General features: G+C 39.0%; 1 protein-coding gene and 1 long non-coding RNA gene across 17 annotated transcripts in view; one reads left to right on the top strand and one right to left on the bottom strand.

Annotated features, from left to right (window-relative positions):
- The window catches only part of Sbf2 (SET binding factor 2), a 366,952-nt gene that overhangs the window by 160,115 nt on the left and 182,544 nt on the right, over window positions 1-24,293 (top strand). For all 13 annotated transcript variants that reach the window (XM_039091527.2, XM_008759798.4, XM_063274831.1 and 10 more), the window contains 3 exon segments: window positions 10,925-11,044; window positions 12,685-12,795; window positions 14,355-14,460. In XM_039091527.2, coding sequence (XP_038947455.1) covers window positions 10,925-11,044; window positions 12,685-12,795; window positions 14,355-14,460 — 337 coding nt within the window.
- On the bottom strand, window positions 638-23,551 carry LOC120097354 (uncharacterized). 4 transcript variants are annotated; one of them, XR_005494631.2, is made up of 9 exons: window positions 22,552-22,648; window positions 21,228-21,314; window positions 17,121-19,128; window positions 16,860-17,017; window positions 14,026-14,153; window positions 6,286-6,392; window positions 4,066-4,156; window positions 3,292-3,466; window positions 638-2,752 (listed from the first exon to the last, which is right to left on the bottom strand). It is a non-coding gene; the product is annotated as an uncharacterized LOC120097354 (long non-coding RNA). The 4 variants fall into 4 exon arrangements; XR_010060751.1 differs by having other exon boundaries at window positions 16,860-19,128; XR_010060750.1 differs by having other exon boundaries at window positions 638-2,736; window positions 3,292-3,444; window positions 16,860-19,128.

Below are 24,293 nucleotides of genomic sequence, written 5' to 3'. Positions count from 1 at the left end.
TAAATCCCAGTTTGCTGCTGTGGGCTTCAGAGTCCCTCCCCAGACTGGTGACTGAACACTTGCTGGGACATTGTTTTGACTGCTGCTGTTTTTTCACCTGTGCTGCTCTCAGCATTTACGTGACACTGAGTTTCCTGCCCTGCAGGCTGGACCCTATCCTTTTGTGGCAGGTGCTTTATGGCTAATGAGCTATAAATGTTTAATAAATAAACATTCACCAATACATTAGTATTTACTTAAAACAATTTAGCTTTGTTTTAAAAAATAATACCAATATAAACATCTAAGAAAATTGTTTTGCTCTGAGTGTGTATATATTGTCATGTGATCCATATCAGCTATAACCCCATGTCCTGAAGGCATTTGAAATACAGGGTTCTAAACACTCTTCATATGTGCAAGCAAACGTAGTACAAATGCACACTCTTCACATAGAGAGGCCTTTTAAAGCTTGTGTTTTATGATATATTCTGATGTCACTGTACTTATAATTACCTTTAAATTGTTTTATAGCCACTATTTGTAGTGGCTTTTTGCTATCTTCTTTTTACATAAGAGAGAGAGAAAAAATTGGAAAGGAGTAGAACTCACATAAATTGTCTTTGATGAATGCAAGATACATTGCTCCCTTTATCTTTTTTTTTTTTTTTTTTTTTTTCGGAGCTGGGGACTGAACCCAGGGCCTTGCGCTTGCTAGTCAAGCGCTCTACCGCTGAGCTAAATCCCCAACTCCCATTGCTCCCTTTATATTGTTCACCCTTTACACATATACATATAGAGAGCTAGTTTTTTCACTTATAAATGTATTAATACTTACATAATTACTTAATATATAGTATTCTATATAACATCATAAAATATGCAAGGCAGGCTCTGAGTCCTTTCCTATCCTTTGACATTTGTTTCCCTCTCGTGGTAAGCAGTAGTCATTGTGATAGGCAAAAACCCTGAAGAGCTCAAATGTTTGTACTATTTTCTTAGCATTATATTTATTCACAATTATAATCCACATGAATGCACAAAGTACAACTATAATGTCAATGTCTTTATACATTTTATTTTCATAGGCTGTAATGTCAAATACTACTGTTCAAATTTGTAAGAAAAGTTATTTTGATCTAATAAAATACAGAAGTTTAAATGTTTAACTTATTTGAATATTTATATATTAGTTTGTTATTGATATTTCAGTTTAACTTACTTCTAAGTGATATTTAGTATACATTCTGAAAGAATTAAAATGGTGAATATATTACCAGTGTTTTATCAAACTGATTCTCATATCATACTTGCTTTGTGTGTTCACCTTATATTGTAAATCCAATAATAAATATTAAAGGTTTTCATTTTAAATTTCTTCATCAGCACATATTTTTAAAAATTTTTAATTATCTTTAACCTTTTTTTTTACAGTTTAGTCCTTATTCCCTTCCTGGTCCACCCTCCTACAGTTCCTTATCCCATTCCTCTTCCACCATCTCCAAGAGCATGGCCCCTCTCCCCACTCCACCCCCATCCTTCCAGGCCTTCCCACTCCCTGGGACCTCAAGTCTCTCCAGGGTTAGGTGCATCTTCCCTCAGGAGGCCAGACCAAGCAGTCCTCTGCTATGTATATGTGTGTGTGTTGGGCAGGGTGGGAGGCTCTTACCAGCTAGTATATGCTGCCTGGTTGGTGGCCCAGTGTCTGGAATATCTCGGGGATTCAGGTGAGTTGAAGCTGCTGATCTTTCTATGGGGTTGCCCTCCTCCTCAACTTCTTTCAGCCTTTCCCTAATTCAAGCACAGGGGTCCCTGACTTCAGTTCATTGGTTGGGTGTAAGTATCTTCATGTGTCTCAGTCAGCTGCTTGTTGGGCCTCTTGGAAGGCAGCCATGCTAGACTCCTGTTTGTAAGTACATCATAGCATCATCACTGGACCTCCTTTTTCTCAGTCTCTTCTCCATTTTTGTCCCTGCATTTCTTTTAGACAGGAATGAATCTAGGTCAGAGTTTCTGATTGTGGGATGGCCATCCCATCCCTCCACTTGATGCCTTGTCTTTCTACTGGAGGTGGACTCTAAAATTTCCCTCTCCCCACTGTTGGGCATTTTATCTAAGATCCCCTGCTTTGCATCCTCAGAGTCTCTCTCACCTTTGAGAGCTAGTTTTTTGGGTTTTGTTGTTTGTTTGTTTGTTTGTTTGCTTGCTTGCTTGCTTGCTTGCTTGCTTGCAATAAATGGCTTTACTCTCAATCTAGGTATAAAACTTAGTTACTTTTTTTTTTAATCATCCATATTTTAGCCATCCACAAATCCTAGCTGAGAACTAGGACTTGTAGTTCCCACACTATTTATCTTGCCTGAACTCCAAACAGACTTACTTACTTACTTACATACATACATACATACATACATACATACATACATACATACATACATTTATTTATTTATTTTTACACTCCAGATTTTATTCCCTCCTGGTCCACCCTCCAATTGTTCCACATCCCATACCTCCCCCTAACCCCCCACTCCACTCTCCACAAGGATGTCCCCACCCCACCAGACCTCTAAACTTCCTGGGGCCTCCAGTCGCTTGAGGGTTAGGTGCATCTTCTCTGATTCAACCCAGATCCAAGAGTCCTCTGCTGTATACATGTTGGGGGCCTCATTGCAGTTGGTGTATGCTGTCTGATTGGTGATCCAGTGTCTGAGAGATCTCGGGTCCAGGTTAATTGAGACTGCTGGTCCTCCTTGTAAGCTATATGACACTTACCCTCAGATTGATCATTTAAAAACAAAATTTCACTCTTAAGTCCATGGCATTCAAAATAAAAAACCCAGTTGCCATCCTTTGAGCTCAGAATAAGCAGCCCCTGCCTCCTACTCCAGTTATTAGCCAATCTCCCAGCTGCTAAGCCTGCCCCTGGGTCATTTGCATTTGCCTGATTATCTGAATGTCTGCTTAAATATCTGATCATCTACTTTCCCCTCTTCAGGTATTATCTTCTTTTCCCAGTTATAACATTAATACCTAGAACACTAGATATCCCAGTAAAATAGTATTAAATGACTAAATGGATACATATCTCTTTAGTCATCTTTTCTAGTTTGCACACCAACTTTATAAGCTCTCTATATCACTATCTGCTTGTTAATAAAATAATTAGATGATTGTCTAAGATCACTTACAATGGAATATAAACTCTGGAATCAGACTTCAGTTTTAAGATTTATTAACTTTGAACAAATTCTTAACCTTTTTGTACTTCAGTTTGTTTCTCTATATACAGAACATACTAATAATAGTACCTACCTTTGAGAGTTGTTGGAAAGATGTAATGAGATACTGTAGTTAAGAATGAAGGTCTTAGAGCTGGAGATAGGGCTCGGTGGTTACAAGCACTGGTTGTTCTTTCAAAGGACCCAGATTCGATTTCCAGCACCCATATAATGGTTCACAACAATCCTAGGGAATCCAAAGCCACCTTCTGTCCCCAGTGGACATGCACATAGTATACAAACATGCAAACAGAAAGAACACTTGTACAGATAGAGACAGAGATTTGGAATATAGCCTACTATTAACTATATCACCTACAACAGTACTTGACACATAGGAGGTGTTCCATATGCTTTGTGTTTCCTTTAACTTTTGTAATGAACGTCTTTACACATTACTCATATTTTAAAATTGTCAGGATTTCCTGTCTTTTAACTCTTAACTATTTGTTCAGTGAGGAAGATGACACTTTAAAGCAAGCCATATTTATTCTATCATTTCACTTGGAAATACTTTGTATCTGTCTCTATTTGAGGGGGGGATGTTTGGATGGATGGATGGATGGATGGATGGATGGATGGATGGATGGATGGATGGATGGATGGATGGATTTGGTTGGGTGGTTTTTGATATGGGGTTTCTCCATAGCCCTGGCTATTCTAGAACTCATTGTGTAAAGTAGACTGGCCTCAAACTCACAGAAATCTGCCTGCCTGTTTTCAGAGTCCTGAGATTAAAGGCATGTTCTATATATCTGCTGATTAAATTCAATTTTAAAGCTAGAATAACTCCAAGATTGTGCCATACCTTTCGTTGTTTCAGTGATGATCCAGAACAGCTGATCAGTTGGCTCATACCGACTGACGATCATCATTGTGACCCCTTTCTCACTGGGAATCTGAAACAGACATTTCCAAATCTTCCCTTTCTTCTGCATTTACTAGCAAAAGAACATCTCTGAGACAATGTTGTCATATCAATTACAGTTCGACTCAAAAAAACAGTAAACTTACTTCTTTTTGTTTTTAATTTTCAGACTAGTACATTAGTGCCTTAAAAATCAGTAGTGACCCCTTAAAATTATGAGCACACGATTTTTTACATATTTGTTGAGTTTTAATGATCAACACTTTTTATTCATTTTGATACTATTAAGCTTTAGAAGATTCTAGTTTTTGACACAATAAAATGAATATTGTAGTTTATTTTGTACATTTCTTGACCCTGAATTAAAATGTCATTTCTTCAAGGAACTTTTTCTTTTAATGAGAAGTAATATTTAATAATCTTTTATTGTATTAATGAGTTATTAGCACTTTTACAAAGTATATACATTACCTGCAATAAAAAAGCTGTATGATATGGCTGATATGATTTTGTTTTATATCAATAGTAATCTATAGTGGTGATACAGAAAATGTAGTCCCTGGTTGCACAGGCCCGGTGTCAACCAAGAAACTTGTTAGAAATATAAATTGTCAGACCCCACCTTACACCCACTAAATGAGAAACGTGGTTGGTGGAACCCAGAAATCTTTATTTAAACAAGCTCATAAGTGTGCTTTTGGTGTACACTAAAGTTTTAGAACCATGAGTTGAGAGTAATGGTTCCTATCTTGTTCATTAGGAATGTAGGTGTGCGTGGACAGCTGTGCAGTGTCCTAGCACCCTGTCTGCGCAGGGAATTGGGGTAAAGGGACCTAACAAAATTGAGAAGTGCTATATGCTTTGCTTCCTCTGCTTGAAGCTGCATATCAAAGCCAGAAATCAGGTTGTAAATATGCCCTTTTTAACTTGGCTTAATTTATTGTTTCTAAAATTCTTTGGTTAGAAGACCTTTAGCTAAGTAACATCTGTCAAATTCTAGAGATGACACCAAAATAATGACTTGTAAGAAGATGTGTTTTTAGTTGTGTTTTAATGTGACAGTGATGTATAGTAGCAGCAGCAGCTGCCGCTTTCTAAGTAAATAATCTCTACAGTTGACTTTCCCTGCCTTGATAGTTCTGTAAATCAGGAGCTGTGTTACTGTCGCACAGATTAGACTCAGATTATTGCTTTTACCAGAGGTAGTATGTACTTGTTGTGGATCTGGTATTTTCCAGGCCGTTGCTAGAATGGACTAGGTTTTATCACGTGAACACCCCTTTGTGATTCAACAATCATTTGGCAGAAAATGAGGAAGCTTTTCGGGGAATTTTATGGCATAACAATTTTTTGCAACTATTTAGATTCCACTGTTTCTATTTCTGGAATGTTTGAAGTCCTTGTTTTATTAAGGAAACTCAGTGTCAATGGACTATGGTAAGAACATGTGTTTCAGAAGGAAATTTAGAACTAACTTTTATACTTGAAGTTTCTAAAAAACTGAATATCTAAAGAAATGTGGGAAGCTGTTTTTAAGATAATGTGGTATTAGTAGAAATGTACATAATAGATATATGAAAATCCAGCACCAGAGTGCAACAAACATGTGACTGAAGTGTGTAGCCTGAACACAAGATGTGCTTTCTGAAGCCAGACCCTCTCCACTCTGTAGTCATCACGCGAACTCAGAGTACCTTTCACCATGGCACTTTAGGATTAGTTTGAAGGGCAGTAGCATTTTGGTATTTTAGTATATAAATACACATTTATATAACATGTTAATTTAGCCCATAATACTATCAGCATAACAGAACTGTATAGGGATGAAGCAGCATACTTACATTGTAATAATCAGAGGGTACAAGTACCTACTAATAGATGAGGTATGCTAAGTGATTTCAGTATACATTAAAAAATGGGGGGTGCTGGAGAGATGGCTCAGCGGTTAAGAGCACTGACTGCTCTTTCAGAGGTCCTGAGTTCAAATCCCAGGAACCACATGGTGGCTCACAACCATCTGTAACGAGATCTGATGCACTCTTATGGTGTGTCTGAAGACAGTGACAGTGTACTCGTCATATATAAAATGAATAAATAAAATCTTTAAAAAAAAATGAGGTGGGGGTCTGACAAGATGGCTCTATGGTTTAGAGTACTCACTGCTCTTCCAGAGGAGCAGGGTTCAATTCCCAGGAGTTATATGGAAACTCACTGACTCCCTCTTCTGTACTCCTCAGTTACCAGGCATGTAGCCTTAATGAGGCATACTGAAAGTTAAAAAAAAAAATCATTTTAGGTTAGAAGGCTTATAATTTTGAACTAGATAAACGCACTAATATTTCTAAGCATTAAATTTCAAAGAATCATAAGATTTCTCAAGTTCATTTAATTTCCTGCTTCTTCTTTTATGTGTGTGTGTGTGAAAATTTGTCCTTGTTAAATATACAAACCAAGCTTGACCCGATTGTTCATGTTTGTTATCCTGACACTCAAGAAGCTGAGGCAGGAAGATTGACTGAGCTCTAGGCCAGCTTGGGCTACAGAGGACAATTCAAGCTATTCTAGGCTACCGTAAAACATCATCTTAGAACAAAACTTACAAAACCAGTGTCATTGATAATATTGCACTTTATTTTATCTAACAACTGTATGCATACATTTTTTCTTCAAAAAGGAATTAGAATAGTTTCCTTAAACCTGGGGTATTATATGTATATGTGTGCCAGGGAATACATACACAAACACACCACCTTAGGTTTTTTTGGGGTGGGGGCTGTTGGAGCATATCCTGGAGCTTGCTATGCAAGTGCTCACTAAATTCAACACCAGCCCTTGGCACACTGTTTCTTAGAAGATAGCTATGCGGATGCTCCCACTCCTTCTTAAAAGGGGAAAAAAATAGCCATAGGAGAGGATATGGAAGCAAAGTTTAGAGCAGCAACTCAAGGAATGGCCATTCAGAGCCTGGCCCACATGTGGCCACCAAAACTAAATAAGATTGATGAAGCTAAAAAATGCATGCTGAAAGGGCCTGGATATAGCTCTCTCCTGAGAGAGACATCCAGAGCATGTCCAATACAGAGGTCAATGCTAGCAGCAAACCACCAAACTGAAAATAAGACCCCCTTGGGAGGAATTAGAGGAAGTATTGAAAGAGTTGAAGGAGCTCGCAACCCCATAAAAACAACAATGCCAACCAAACAGAGCTTCCAGGGACTAAAACCATTACTGAAAGACTGTACATAGACTGACCCAGGGCTCCAACTGCATATGTAACAGAGAATAGCCTTGTTGGGGCACCAGTGGAAGGGGAAGCCCTTGGTCCTGCCAAGATTGGACCCTCAGTGCAGGGGAATATGGGGGAGGACAATAAGGAGGATGGATGGGGATGGAGGATTATGGACAGGAAACTGGGAAAGGGAATAACATGTGAAATGTAAGTAAAGAAATATATCTAATAAAAAATTAAAAAAAGTGTTAGCCAGCAAGAAGAAGAAGAGGAGGAGGAGGGGGGAGAGGGGGAGGAGGAGGAGGGGGAGGAGGAGGAAGAGAAAGAAGAAAGCAGCTATTGGGATTAAGAATAACAGCATTTTAGGATTTATAAAACTCAACATTAAGAAAAATCAATGTAGAAATGTAAAACATGAAGCTATTTTTACTTAATACCGATTTATATTTATTGACCCTTTTTTCTTCTTAATAATTAGTGGGCATTAACTAATGACCTGCTTTGCGTAATGGCTACATATCTGTTTTGTGTTTTTTGGTTAAAACAGTGTAATGGTCATTTATTTGAAATAGCTATCTGCTTACTCAAGTTGTCTTTCAATGATACTCTAGGGCAGTTATCACAATCTCATAAAAATGTGGATGGCTTTATCTGTTCCAGGAATTTCAATCATTTTTGCCATTTTCAGTCTTTTAGTAATCCATGAAGCCCATGATTCATTAGGTTTGGAAATTTTGGTAAATTAATAATCATCACTTTCCTATTATTTTTAGGTATTCCAGAAACCAACCAGACTTATTTTGATTTGTTCAGAAATCAAAATCTTTCTTTTTCAAGAGCGTATGGACCTTTTATATACATTTAGGTGTTTACATTCCTGATACAACTCATTTTTGGTTATATGAACTATACCAGATACCTAATGAACTCTAAAGGAAAGTAAAAGTAGAGTTCCTGGCCTCAATGTGAGGAGAAAACTTCTCTTGGTGAAATACCCAGAAAAACATTTTGAGAAAGTTATTCCTGCATTTATACACTGAACAATAAGAGTTGGCATGCCCCAGCTCTTATTTTATGAACTCACTAATCATCCTTGAACAAAACAGAAGTCCTGGCCTTCATTTAATCCAGTGGGAGAAAGAGATAAAGAAAAAAGGCTGAGATTACTAAACTTGTGTTAGATGATAATGGCACGGAGAAAGAAGAGAGGAAAGCAAAGGACAAGGAGCATGAGATGCTGCCCTTTCTAGGAGAGTGGTCAGCAGTGAGTCAGAGCAGGAAGGACAGGAGACATGGGGGCACAGACATTAGCTTCTCTGCAGGAAGCATTCCAGGTAAAGAAACAATAGGAAAGTCCCAGTAGATGGTTTCATTCCTTGTGTTTGAATAGCAGCAAGGAAGAGTAAGGCTTTAAAAGAATAAAGGGATGGGAAACTGGGAAGGGGGATAACTTTCGACATGTAAATACGTGAAATAACCAATAAAAAATGAAAAAAGAAAAAAAATAAAAGAGAATGAAAGCAGGCTGCTGTAGTAATCAGATTAGATATAGGATATCTAATATAGATATGGTAGCAAGTAGGGAAATTTGGAGGTCAGGATATTCTCACAGTTGAATATTAGCTATAAATGATAAAAGAATGAGAATTTGCCATTAGCAGACCTTTTACTATAGGAGGATAGAGTTTAGACAGAAAGATGTCTTATGTTTTGATTATGTTTGAGATGTCAAGTAGGCAACTGGCATTTCATGACATTTTGGGAGAGGTTGAAGTAGCAAGTCTAAAGTTTTGGTAAAACACAGTGGAAAGCAAAGGTCAGGAAAGGAAGATTTCAGGAGAAATGAGTTTAAGCTGGAGGGAGCGTAGATACTGGAAAAGGAGAGGAAGGGGGGTTTTCTTAGAGGAAATAACCTAGTATCTCAGAGTATACACTGACAAATCTTAGTGTTTCATTAATTTGCTCTCTCCACTCCCTTCTTAGAAATTTTCAGTGTGTCAGAGTCTTGTCAAACAGTAAGTGCACAGGAATTATTTGTGAACTAAAAAATTTTTTTAAGATTATTTTTACTCTTTGGTGGAGTTTTATTTGGTAGTTCTCTCCATCTAGTAAAAGTGTTGGGTGTTTAGAAAAGTGTTGGGCTTCTTGAGTATGAAAGAACAACTTCTGCTGGCCTTACTTGGGTCAGTGAGAACTTAGTCCTGGAGCCTTGGGCAGCTTGACAGAGGCCACTGGCACTTGTCATCTCGCCCACTCATCTGATGGACCAGTGGATCATGTGTAGGCGTCCTTGTCCACTGCATGCTAGTGATGGTTGGATGGAATGCCTTTGTAGCAGAAGCATTGCATCCTGCCTCCTCCGTGCTTGGGTCGTGGCACTGGCAATATTTGTGTGCTACTGCTAGTTTTAGTGCAGCCAGATGCCGAAGTTTTTGATGCTTGGTGACTTCTGCCCAAGTTCACAATCTCCCCTGGGATCTCTTCTTTAGCTGTGATACAAAGTGCCAGAAATGGGACTTGCCCCCATGAGGGGTGTGAGGGTGCACATACCAATGACAGTATGTGGTTCTTGGGGTAGGCACAAGGCAGTGCCACCCCATCTTATGCTTTGCCTCCCAACCTTGTGCTCACAATTTATGTCTAAGGCCTTCACGGAACTCGGTCTTACCTTTGCCATCATCCAAGGATTTATTTTTGTTTTATGTATGTAAGCATTTTGACTACATTAATATTTATGTACCACCTGTGTGCAGTGCACAAGGCCAGAAAAGGGCTTTGAATCCCGTGGAACTAGAGTTATAGACAGTTGTGAACCACCATGTGGGTGCTGAGAATCTAATTGGGATCCTTTGGAAGACCAGCTAGTGCTCTTAACCCTTAGCACCCCAAATAATATTTCACAAGTTTATTGACTAGTAGTTAGTTGTTGAAACTTAGAGCTTCTTAAACTTTTTATTGTGGTTTATTGTGGTATAAAGCAGATTATATTTAAATCTGCTTTAAATTATATATTTTAGCCATTTATAAGCATATATTTTTGGTGTGCTAATTACAAAGCTTTACTTCTTTTCCAAAAATGTTCTCTTTTTAAGGCAGCTGCCATTGTTGTATATATGCAGGAACACTTGACATTTTACTTGGAGAGCTCTGAGCTTTCTGCAAGCCTTAGAATTGCCACAAGAGAAAAAAGATTGGGTCCAGAAGAAAGACAGAAATAAAAATAAATACTTTGTTTCTAGAATAAACTTTTCCCCCTCTTTTGAAGACTGATTTTTCTACTTGAATAAGTGACGTTTTTAATTGTTTGGGTCATTACTTCAGACTAACTTAAATATGTCTGAATACGTTGATTCCTGAGAAATGAAACACTCAAAGTTGGTGTTCATACTGGTAGTCTATGGAGCTTTGAAAACACATAAAATACATACTCCTTACTTTGTCATTTCTTGCCTACTATTTGTAATTAATTTGAATTCTTATAAGTTATCTGTAAGGTGTGTGGTTTGAATATATTGTGTGAATTATGAACCTAGGAAACTTTGTACATTGGTTGTAATTTTTATTTTCCAGGGAACGAAGAAGGAAGAGATCGAGGGTGAAGAAGTATCTGCTTTAATTCAACCTGCAGAAGTATTTGCACCCAAAAGCCTGGTGTTGGTATCCAGATTAGACTATCCAGAAATCTTTAGGGTAAGGAACTCATAGTTGTCTTATCGATTGTTCTCATAGTTGTCTTATAATATTGTATAAATCGATTTTGAATGAACTAAAGTGACGAGTTTTTTAATTGAAAACATTGTTAGATTGAATTAGTGATTCACCAATAAAATGAAACATATGATAAAAAGAAGCAAATCTGTGTTGGATGAAAGTAATCCATGAATAAGTTAACATGACTATTCACACTTCTAAGAATATAATGTTTGTTTAAAAATAGATTTTATGTTAATTAAATAAAAATTATAAATCATAATAATTTGATAATTAATTTAGCTTTAAGAACTTTAAAATGTACTCAGTGTAACAACTGTGAACATCTTTATTAAATTTGTGGTGTTAAATTACACTAAGTAGGATTATGTGAGATTTTTAGATGATTCTGATCATGTCTTTAAAATACTGTTTAGAGCCAGGCCTGATGGCCCAAATTAGTAATTGTCATATTGAGGAGGTAGAGACAAGAAGGCCTTAACTCCTGGACAAGCCTGGTCTACATAGTGAGGTACCACTTGGTTCCTTCAGATTTTTCCTGCTTTAATATTCAGAATTTTCAAATATAAAGATGTATAAATATTTGTACTAATATACAAGTATAAAAACTAGAAAGTGAGATTATATGTTCTAGACTTAATAACAACCTCATTATTATGGTGACAATTATGACTCCTTTAATGTGTTTTGTGGCATACTATTTAGTATATGCCATTTCTACAAATTAATGATAGTTGCTAATTTTTTAGTCACAATTTCAGTAAGCTAAAAGATTGAGATTATATGTTAGGATCAAGAAGGAGTCAGTCAGAAAAGAGCTTCTACACCAATAAGAGACTTTGAACTTGGATCCTCAGCACACCTATAAAAGCCAAGCATGTGACTGAGCCACATGTCTAACTTCAGTGCTGGGGTAAAGGAAACAGAACAGGGAGAGAGGAGGATCCCCAGAGCTCACAGGCCAGCCAGTCTAGCTGAATCCATGAATTTCAGATTCAGTGAGAGACCCTATCTCAAAACATAAGGTGGAAAGCTACTGAGGAAAACTGTTGGCATCCTTCTCTAGCACCCATTTGTACACACACAAACAGGAGTAACATGAAGAAAGTAAAGATCGCATGTCATCTTATTTCACCACTGACAGTCTAATAAACTCAGCACGGTAACCTTACTGTCATACCTGCTTTGCTGTCCTTTGTTACAATTCCAAGATGTTAAAGTTTCTATCATATAGTGTGGATTTATAAGAGCCATAAAACAACTCTTAATTTTTATCTTGAAAGATGGATTTTCCTAAAATAAGTTTTAAAACAACCAGGCAAACAGCATGGAAAAAAACCAGTTCAGCCTTACAAATTAGCTTTAGTGATTATCTAAACAGAGGTACCTGTTTTACAAATCATGGCTTTCTGCTTTCTGTAAACTTATCTTGGAAGTTCATTTGGGTGTTCTGGTTCTAGAGGAAAATTTAATAAACCTGTTTTGTTGCTTAAGGTTTATTTCATGTTCCATGCAGAATATAATTTACATGGTTCAAAGAGAAATTTTCCTAGAAGAGATGTCACAATTTATTTTTATTGACACTGCCATGAGATGACTGCATGTCCCGCTCTCTGCAGGCTTGCCTGGGTCTGATCTATACTGTGTACGTGGACAGCCTGAGTGTCTCCTTGGAAAGCCTCATCGCAAATCTTTGTGCTTGCCTTGTTCCAGCTGCTGGAGGGTCTCAGGTAAACAGAATTGATTTATTCTGGGTAATTTGATTTATGACAAAAAAGAAAGAATTCTTCAAATATGTTTGTTTTAGATAGGATCTTACTTAGGTAAACCTTGTCCCTATGATGTATCTTCTAGACACCTAAGATTCCATTCTTTTCATAGTTCAAGAGAATGATTTCAAGGGCTGGAGAGATGGCTCAGTGGATAAGAGAACACAATGCTTTCCCCGAGGACCTGAGTTCAATTCCTAATGCCTACATCACATAGCTTACAACTATCTGTAAACTCAACTCCAGAGAAAGCTGACCTCTGCGGACACTTGCATTCATGTGCATGTACCCACGCCCCCACACACATATATATATAGTTAAAATAATAAAAATAAGTCTTTAAAAGAAAGAGGCTGATTTTCAGACTGAGCTCCCTTTTACCTGGCATCATTAACAGACATATTTGATATAACTCCAACTCTACTTTTTTAACTTTTTGGACATATCTTTCTTCAGAAAGAATTTTTCAATCTTTTGCTACTTATTTTTGTATGTGTTACACTTCAATTATATTAAGTAAAAAAATTGACCAAAATTAGGAGACAAAATTAAGACAACTCTTTTTGTAACACTGTGACTGTTTTTTTAAATAGATTCCTTTTTCTCTAATCTTGATGTTTTAAAAAATTGTCTTGGAAGCAAAAAAATAAGAATCTTTGCTATCTACCATGTTTATTTATTTTTTATAGGTCAGCCATCTTTAAAAGCACTGGAGCTAGGGATATAGCTCTGGTGAGAGAGAGAGCACATGCTCACCATGTATAAGGCCTTCTTATCTATTCCACTGCCAAACAGAACAGGAGGCTTGTCTCCTTAGACCTTAAAGACGTCTAGTTGACCATGTATTTTGCTTTTTATTTATTGAGTAAGAGAGACAACCTTCCGAAAAGTCTCATCACTTGTCCTTTAGTCTGTCAAAAGTGTGTGTGTGTGTGTGTGTGTGTGTGTGTGTGTGTGTGCGCACACTTCTGTCCAAGGAATTCAGAGGCAGCAGATCCTTACTGTCAGAGTTACAAATGGTTGCAAGCCTCCCGACATGGATGCTAGGAACTAAGCTCAGATCCTCTAAAAGAGCAGCAAGTACTCTCAAACTGAGCGATTTCTCCAGCCCCTGCAAAATGTTAAATTTTAAAAAGAAAAGGGTAATTAGCATTTAACTCTTCTTTCTCAATTTCTTTTGTCTTAAATTACCTCCTCTTCTTCCTTCTTCTTCCTCCTCCTCTTCTTAATTTTCTCCTCTTCCTCTATGCTGTTCTAAGACAGAATCTTAAAGGTGGCCTTGGCATCATCAGGCCTTTCCATTGAAGAAGCAGATGATTCTGTCAACATACATTAACATAGCTTTGGTCAGTTATAATTGTTAGTGATACTTGTGTCTTATCTATTGAGATTTCAACTTCTGTGGAATGAATTTTCTGATATCATTTTGAGTTTCACACAGCAGAACTTGTATGTTTTAGGGTATATGTTTCTGCTTCATATTGTCTCTTATGACTTTACATGTTTCTCTCATTCTGCAGAAGCTGTTTTCCTTGGGTGCAGGAGACAGACAACTGATTCAGACTCCTTTGCATGACAGCCTCCCTGTTACAGGCACCAGTGTGGCTCTTTTATTTCAGCAATTAGGTAAGTCTTATTTTGGATTTCAAAATATCTTCTTATAGAAGCCCATGACTGGGAAAAAAACAAAAAACAAAAACCTGACAGGAAAAAGGAAATATAAAGAAACTATTTATTGTCTATTGTAGCTTATCTATGTCAGGAAGAAAGAAGAATGGACCAAACTTCCATAAGGACTTAATTTTGTATCATTCCTTGGGTGTAGTTTGGATATTTGGGAGCAAATTGCATCAAAGAAAAGGGATAGATGAAGGACACTTTGCATTTACTGCTTGGTATGATTAAGGATGGGGAGAGGTGCACTGTCTGCCTACATATTTGAAAAGTTTTAGAGGAACTGAAACAGTTTTCTTTGCTAATTAAAATGTGAAAAGCTTACCTTGGTTATAGTTTGGTTCCCTTTTAATGTTAAGTTTATTCCTAGGCATTTACCCATGGCAAATTATAATGCACATTCATAAAAATATTTGCACACTAATGTCCATAGCCATTTTATGCTAGTAAAAATTGAAAGCAGTCTTGATTTTCATCAAAGGTAATAGGGAACTAATAATGTAAATATATTAAATTCTATGGTCTAGCCTCATGATAGGATATATAATATAAAAGAATGCATTATTATTGGTACAACCAATATAGATTAACATAAAAATAATCATTCTGAATGAAAAACATCACATCATCATGATTTTATGATTTGGATTCTTTTTGGGGGGATTATTTATTTATTTATATATCATATGTTTCCCAGTTTCCCATCCATAAATCCCCTATCCCATCCTCCCTCCCCCTCCTTTAATGAGGGTGTTCCCCCACCCATCCACCCACTCCTTATGATTTGGTTTCTTAAATTGCAGTGTAGTCTTTAGTCTCTGACTACACTGTTGGTGGAAAGATTAAGATTGCAAAAGTCATGAGGAAACCTTTTGTGGTGTGATTTTTGTAACTAAATATATCAAATTCTTAACTGAAAACTTCTTCAAAACTGTGTGAATGTTTGTAGCATCCTTATACAGAATAGAAATAAGTAGACACAAATATCTGTTATGAATGGACTTATTAATACACTTACAGTATATTCACTCAGTGACAAATTATTCAGGCATGCAAAGGAATATATTATTGATACATGCTATATCATGGATGTACTTTGAAACTGGGCTATGGACATATATAGTATGATTCTATTTATATGAAAAGTCCAGGATATGCAAATCTATATAGACAGAATCTAAAATAATAGTTTTGAGAGGGCAGTATAGGATACAGAGAGATCCAAGATGACAAAATTGTTTTGGTTAAGATACTGATAGTAATATATGTCTTGGTACTAAAACCACTGAATTGTACACTTCTAAACAGTAAATTCTGTAATCCTAATACTCAAGAAGCTAAGACAGAAAGATTGCCACCAGTTTAATGCCAGCTTGGAAATACAAACTGGAATTACTCTGCTTTAAAAAGGGGAATGGGTAGGTGTGGAACCAGAAAACAAGGCATTTCATAAGCTATGAACCTTATGTATCCCAGTGAAGACAAAATTACCATGTTTTTGTAAAGCATCTCAGGAAATATCGTGAAGCTGCTTGAATTGAAGGTTGGTAGAATTGGAGTTTTGAAATTTTAATTACAATTGATCAAAAGTCAGCATTTTAAAAACTGTTATCTTTGAAAACTTCATACATGTATACAATGTATCTTAGACATATCCACCCCTACTTCCTCTCCTGATCCCCAGGACCCACCATTCTATCTCCCTCCTAACTTCATGTCCTCCTCTCACAACTTTTATTTTTAACTCACACAGTTCAATTAATGCTGCTCATGGGTATGGGGTCGTCCATGGGAACATAGGAAACCTATCAGTGGCCACACATCTAAGCAAAGTGACTAATCTTCCTCTAAGAGTCATCAGCTACCAATAAATAGACTGTGAGCAGGGATGTAGCCTCACCAGTGCTTGCTTAGTTCATGTTGGAATTCTTTTTTTTTTTTTTAATGTATTTATTTACTATATATAAGTACACTGTAGCTATCTTCAGTCACCAGAAGAGGGCATCAGATCCCATTACAGATAGTTGTGAGCCACCATGTGGTTGCTGGGATTTGAACTCAGGACCTCTGAAAGAGCAGTTAGTGCTCTTAACCACTGAGCCATCTATTCAGTCCCATGTTGGAATTCTTATTTACTTATTTTTAATTTTTATTTTTTACTTTTTCACTTTACATCCCACTCACTGCTCCACCCCAATCATTCCCTCCCATAATGCTCCCCCCCCCTTTCCCCTCTGAGCAGTGAAGACCCCTTTTGGTATCCCCCCACCCTCACCCCTGCACTTCAGGCGTCTTGTTTTTTCTTACTGTTGTATGCTTCTTTGTTTTTTAAACCATGTTGGAATTTTTACCTGACAGTCTTTCACAGATCCTGTGTAGGAAGACAGTCCCTGCTGTGGGTTCCCATGTGCAATAGTAATGCTGTGTCCGGGGGACAACATTTCATAGCACTCCTTATCTTCCAGCTCTTATATTCCTTAGTGCCCAACTTTGAAATGTGTCTGTGCTTCTGAGAAGTAGTAGGAGGGGCTGATATTGATGACCCATCGATGACTGGGCACTCTGGGTTACTTGTTTGCTTCACTTTGACTAGTAATGAATCTCTACATTACCTGCCACCGACTTCACTAAGAAGCGTCAATGACCACAGCTGGGAACAGCACAAATCTATAAATATAAACAAATATTTAGAAGGCATTTTAACAACATGACCATTTAGAAAAACAAAATCAAGAGATTCTATTTAGGGCTCTGACTTCTCTAGCTGTGGATTCTGCTCGTGTTTATTGTAGCATAGATTCATTCCTACTTGTGAACTTCTGATCTTGAAGTCCAAGTTTAAAAACAAAAACAACAAAATACAGTGAGAGATAGCATATGACACCATTTCTGGGGTAAATGAGGAAACATTTACTTATCTAAGATAGGGAACCAGTGATAGACCAAAGGGCAGAAATTACCAAAGCCTAAGTTAATGGACCAGCGAGTGCTACTTATTGGTACTGCTTATACAACAAGTATGGGTGAGGGGTTATTTACAGGAGCAGAAATGACTCAAAGCCATCTGTATCACTGAATGCCCACTCCAACATGGGTGACAGCTCATGAAACCTGAAAACCTGAAGCACATTGCATAGACTACAAAGAAGTCATCATGTTGGAGAGTGTCCTTCTGAGGAGGCTGGTTGTTGTTTGCTTCTTTTGGGCAGCTTGACTTGTATCATGCTTCTTCCAGGCAGCTTGGCGGGGGTCTTTCAGCTTCTCTCAGTGGTCCTTACTGCTTCCATATCCGTGGAGAGGGAGGGGCCCGGTTAATCAAGTCAGTTTCAGTGACTTCCTGAAAGTATTGAGTTCTTTACTTCCTGAGCTTAAGGTCCCTTAGAATGGAATATCTGACCTCCCTTGGAATGCCCTGTTATCTCACCTTCCTTTTTACATTCTTTATCTTTAAGAAGGTTCTTTGTAGTATGGCTTTTTTCACCTTCCCTTAGCAACATCTGTTGTCTCATTTCCCCTTAACAGGCCAGGCTTCCCTCCAAAATGGGAGGTTTTAATCCTGGAGAAAATGGCTACACAACACTAGGAATAGTAAAACACATGATATGAAAGAACAGGGAGAGAATACTGGAATCTAAAAGTTAAAGCAGAGGTGGGGGAAAGAAGTAGAGGGTGGACAAAGCAAACCTAGAGATAGAAGCCTTATAAAAGTCTGCTATTTGTGAGCTAACTAGAAATATATTTTTAAAAGGGAGTTTGAACAGAAGCATTCTACTTAGTGTACAGTGCTCTACCAGAAGACATGGGTTATTACATTAAAACCTCAGTCCCAGGGACAGGGCACTTCCCTCTGAGTTACTGTACAGACTAACTCCATTTCTCTTGGGTGCCCACCCTAGTAAAATGGTAAAACCCTGTGGCTGAAGACCCTACATCTTTGGATGCAGGACAGAGAGAAGTCAGTTTTAAGTTAACCAGGACACTCACATCCAGCTAGTGCTAGATGGTGCTATGTAGTCTCCTCTAGGAGACAAGATATCAGGGGCCTTATCCAGTGCTGGCCTCTATGAGCTACAAGGGGGTGAGCAACTACTCTTTGTTGTATTTGAGGCCAGCAAATATGTTAAGATACATGAATTCACATTATTCACAGGAAAATAGCAAGGGTTCAACTTATTACTTTGAAAATTATCAATAAGGAATCATAGTAACCATAAAAAGAAAGGAATTGCCACTCTTAGAAATAGTCTAATTTACAAATGAATGTAAAGTGTCATATATTTACAAACATCTAAGCATTAACAGTTATTATCTAAATATTACCAAAAAGGTATAGTATGTGCTTCCCTTACTTTAAATTTCCTGTGGCTTTAACAGAATCTCTAAGTCAGTAAACAGAGAAGACAGACCTGTATGCATCCAAGATATCATTCTCAAAATGCAGACATTTGTGGCCAGGGCCATGGTGCAGTTGATAAAGGCTCCTGCTACTGAACCTTCGACCTTATTTCAGACCCGGCATCCCACATGATGGGATTAAGGAGCAAATTCTTCTTTCCATTGTCTTCATCCCACATCTGCATGCCATGCCATTCATGCACACACTGCATCCCTCTGCCTACCCTATGAGGCAAACGGGGGAGTTATTTTAAATTTAAAAGTCATGCTTTCAGAAACTACCATTCTAGTCTCAGGTTCTTTTAAAACAACTCCCACCCTCTCCCCACAGCCCTCCAAGAAAACATTTTTTTTGGAGCTGAGAACCGAACCCAGGGCCTTGCGCTTACTAGGCAAGCACTCTACCACTGAGCTAAATCCCCAACCCCAAAAACATTTTTGTTTTAACACAGCAAAAGAGAACTCTTATTTATAATAGCCAGAAGCTGGAAAGAACCCAGATGTCCTTCAACAGAGGAATGGATACAGAAAACGTGGTACATCTACACAATGGAGTACTACTCTACTATTAAAAACAATGACTACATGAAATTCTTAGGCAAATGGATGGAATTAGAAAATATCATCCTAAGTGAGATAACCCAGTCACAAAAGAACACACATGGTATGAACTCACTGATAAGTGAATATGAGCCCAAACACTTGGAATACCTAAGAAAAAAGTCACAGACCACATGAAGCTCTAGAAGAAGGAAGACAAAATGTAGACACTTCAGTCCTTCTTAGAAGGTAAAACAAAATTCTCACAGGAGGAAATACAGGGACAAAGAGTGGAGCAGAGACCCAAGAAAAGGCCATTCAGAGACGGTCCCACCTGGGGATCCATCCCATAAGCAGCCACCAAACCCAGTCACTATTGCTGATGCCAAGAAGGGCTTGCTGATAGGAGCCAGATATGGGTGTACTCTGAGAGCCTCTGCCAGAGCCCTACTGATATAGATGAGGATGCTTGCAGCTAACCATTGGACTGAACAAGAGGACCCCAGTGGAGGATTTAAAAGAAAAGACTGAAGGAGCTGAAGGGGTTTGCCTCACCATAGGAAAAACAACAATATCAACCAACCAGACCCCACCAGAATTCCCAGGGACTAAACCACCAACCAAAGAAGACACAGGGAGGGATCCATGACTCCAGCCAAATATGTAGCAAAGGATGTCATTGTCTGGCATCTTTAGAAGGAGAAGCTGTGAGTCCTGTGAAGGCTCCTTTCCCCAATGTAGGGGAATGCCAGGGTATTGAGGTGAGAGTGGGAGGATGGGAGTGAGAGCATCCTCATAGAAGCAGGGGATATGGGAGAGGGGGGAAAAGGGATGACATTTGAAATGTAAATACATAAAGAATCCAAGAAAAATAAAATTTAAAAATAAATAAAATATTAAAAAAAAAACAGGGTCCAGAATTAAGAAGGAGGAGGAAGAAGAGGAGGAAGAGGACAAGAGATTGGTGTCAGAATGATACCAGGTGAGACTATCAAGTGGCCATTATCATCTTTGAAGATAAAAGGCAACCAGAACGACTAAGGAAAAGGGGGCGGGGGCTAGAAAATAGAAACTTAAAAATAGGTCTTCTGGCTTCTGGCTAATCCATTTGTGGTGACTAAGTTTCTGCTAGTGTGCTGCTGCAGCTGTAAGAAACCAATGCATCCATAATTTGTGTGTATTTTACTGTATTAAGAACTGAACTTGGAGCCTTTCCTTGTGTGTGCATGCTAGACAAGTACTTTACTACAGAATTGTACCACTGTCTTCCTCCCCTGTCTTCTTTGAGACAGGGTCTAACTAAGTTATTCAGGAAAAATAACCTTGAGCTTGTAGTCCTCCTGACTGAACCCCAAGTAACTAGGATTACAGGAGTGTATTACTGTGTGTGTGACCACAGACACTCAGATAGATAGATTTTTTTATTAATAATTAACTTATTTATTTATATCCCAAATATCAACCCTCTCCTAGTCCCCCCTCCCAAAGTTCTTCACACCATCCACCCTCCCCTTCAGCTCTGAGCAGGTGCACCCACCCCCAGCCCCAAAATTATCCCAACCATGGTGCATCAAGACTCTGCAGGATGAGGCACATCCTTTCTCACTGATGCCAGAAAAGGCGTCTTCTACTGCATCTGTTCTGGGGGTCTCCAACAGCGACGTATGCTCTTTGGTTGGTAGCTTATTCTCTGGGAGGTCCCAGGGTTCCTGGTTAGTTGGCACAGTTGGTGTCCTATATTCCCTTTCAATCCTTCCCCTAACTCTTCCACAGGGGTCCCCAACCTCAGTCCAGTGCTTGACGCTGAGTATCTGCATCTGTCTCAGTCAGCTTCTGGTAGAACCTCTCAGAGGACAGCCATGTTAGACTCTCTGCAAGCACAATATGGCATCATCAATAAAAGTGTCAGGGTTTGGTGTCCACCCATAGGATGGATCACAGTGGCCAACCATTCTCCATTCCTTCAGTCTCTACTCAAATTTTATCCCTGCATTTCTTTTTGGCAGGAACAATTTTGGGTTCAATATTGAAGGTGGGGTGATGTCCCCATCCCTCCACAGGCAGGTCCTGTCTAATGACTGAATGTGGCCTCTTGAGGTTCCATATCTCCACATTGGGCATTTCACTTACACTCAACTTCATTGAGTTCTGAGTGCCTCCCTCATATCCCAGAACTTTCTAGAGGCGCCTTTCAGCCCCAATCCTGGCAGCTGCATATTTCCATTCATTCTCCTGGCCCTCCTATCTGCCCCCATACCTGATCCTGCCCTACTTTTACCCTCTCCCTCTATTCTCCCACCCAGGCTGCTTCCTAGCTCTGCCTTCCCTGATAATTGTGTTTCCCTTTCTTTTTTTCTTTTGTTCCCCTCCCCATGCACTCCCTCCCCTCACACACATTCCCCTACACTGAAGTTGTCCAGCCTTGGCAGGAACAAGGGCTTCTCCTCCACATTGGTGCACAAAAAAGCCATCCTCAGATGCATATGCAGTTGGAGCCCTGGGTCAGTCCATATATAATCTTTTGGTAGTGGTTTAGTCCCTGGGAGCTCTGGTTGTTTGGCATTGTTGTTCTTATGGGGTTGCAAGCTCCTTCAATTCTTTCAATACCTCTTCTAATTCCACCAACATATTTTGTATATGTACCACATTTTCTGTATCCATTCCTCTGTTGAAGGGCATATGGGTTCTTTCCAGCTTCTGGCTATTATAAAAAAGGCTGCTGTGAACATAGTGGAACATGTGTCCTTGTGTGTGTTGGAGCATCTTTTGGGTGTATGTCCAGGAGAGGTATAGCTGGATCCTCAGGTAGTTCAATGTCCAATTTTCTGAGGAACCTCCAGACTGATTTCCAGCATGGTTGTACCAGTCTGCAATCCTACCAACAATGGAAGAGTGTTCCTCTTTCTCCACATCCTCGCCAGCATTTGCTGTCACCTGAGTTTTTGATCTTAGCCATTCTCACTGGTGTGAGGTGAAATCTCAAGGTTGTTTTGATTCGCATTTCCCTGATGACTAAGGATGTTGAACATTTCTTTTTTTTTTTTTTTTTTTTTTAGAAATAAAAAAAACCCAATACTATAATTGTAACATTTACTGTGTGCTGATTACCTGCCAGAAACTCTGCGAGGTACTTCCCATCTCTTTTAATTCTCACAAGCATCTCGTGTAGTGCATCCTATTATTGCCCTCATTTTGCCGAGAAAAGCAAAGAGAGAATGAGCATGACTCAGCTGGTGATGACCTTGCGACTGTTCCACCAGACCATTATGACAGCACCCCTCCTCTCTGGAAACACAGTTGTGTTATTCCCAAGTCCCTAATGGCAAAGCATTATGGGGTGGCAACCCTGCTAGCCTTGTGTTGGTCAGTTTTTCATTACTATAACAGGATACTGGAGGCGAGATACTTATGAAGCAAAGAGGTTTACCTGGCTTAGTTTTAGAGGTTCCAAGTTCAAGGTTTGGCTGCCCATCTGGCTTGGTGTGGTTTTACATCATGGTTGGAATACGTGCAGAAGCGAGCCACCCACTTTCAAACTAGGAAGCAGAAAGTAGAAAGGCAGGCTTATTTTTTTTAAAATAGCCACCCTTTCTTAAATACCAAGGGGTCATGTAAGAACTACCTTAAGCCTTTTTAAGGGCCCAGTGACCTAACTTCCTTTCAGCAGGCTCCTCCTTTTAAAGGACCCAATACCTCCCAACACTGTTACTCTGGGGAGAAAGACTTTAACAGATAGGCTTTAGGGGAACATTCAAATTATATCCAAATCCTAGAAACACTAATCTCAATTTGTATAAGGCTGTCTTCCCTACAAGTACACATTTTCTTCTCTTACTCTGTACTCCCTTCCCCTGATTGACTTCTGCCAAAGCTTCTTACCATTTCAAGAGCCTTAGTAGAGGGACACTGAATGGAGCTAATGTTTAGGAGTAAAATAATCCCATCACTTCCTGTCTTCACCCATTTTTCCATTGCTATCACTGCATACTTGACACTAGATGATTCATAAAGAAAAAAACATTGGTTTTGGCTTGTGGTCCTTGAGGCTGAATACTGACATCCGTTCAGTTTCATGAGGATCTCATGCTGTTTTGCATCTTGACAGAAAAAAAAAGGAAAGGGCAAATGGGCTTGTGAAGAAGAGAAAGGGGCTCAAAGTCCTGAGAAAGCTAATGTATTACTGTAAGAAAAACATTAAGGAGGCTGGAGAGACTCTAGTCAGTAAGGTGCTTGCTGTGCAAGCATGAAGACTGGAGTTCCATCCCCAACACCAACATAAGAAAGCCAGGTATGATGTCATTCTCTTGTCTTCCCATACTGGAGAGGTTAAGGCAGTATGCCAGCTGAGGTAAATCAGTGAGCCCTGGATCCCAGTGAGAGACCCTATTTCAATAAGCAAGGTAGATGACTCACCTGAGGGTGACCTCTGGTTTCCACATGATCATACACACACATACACATGTGTCTTGCATGCACCTGTATGCATGAGAGCATGCACTCCCTGTCTCTCAATACACACACACACACACACACACACACACACACACACACACACCCACATCACTGATATTCTCTCAAGGACTCTGCCCTGTGACCAAACGCTGTCCCCCAAGGGCCCTAACACTACAGCGCACATAAATTTCAACATGAGTTTGGAGGAGACAAGAAACTCTGAACTACACAGCTCTTCTCTGATCAATGCCCTCTTTGGTCCAGAACACAAATGGAAGCTGGGAGAAGGTGGGCAGACATTAGGAAGTGGCATTTGGCATCTGGGTTCCTTTTGTTCTCACCTGAAGAGCCATCAGTACTGAAGGGAAGTTGTGATTTGAGTGAGAAATGTCCCCAAT

This window comes from Rattus norvegicus, chromosome 1 (assembly GCF_036323735.1).
Source record: "Rattus norvegicus strain BN/NHsdMcwi chromosome 1, GRCr8, whole genome shotgun sequence".
NCBI classification, from domain to species: domain Eukaryota; kingdom Metazoa; phylum Chordata; class Mammalia; order Rodentia; family Muridae; genus Rattus; species Rattus norvegicus.
This window is presented reverse-complemented; position numbering and strand designations above follow the sequence as displayed.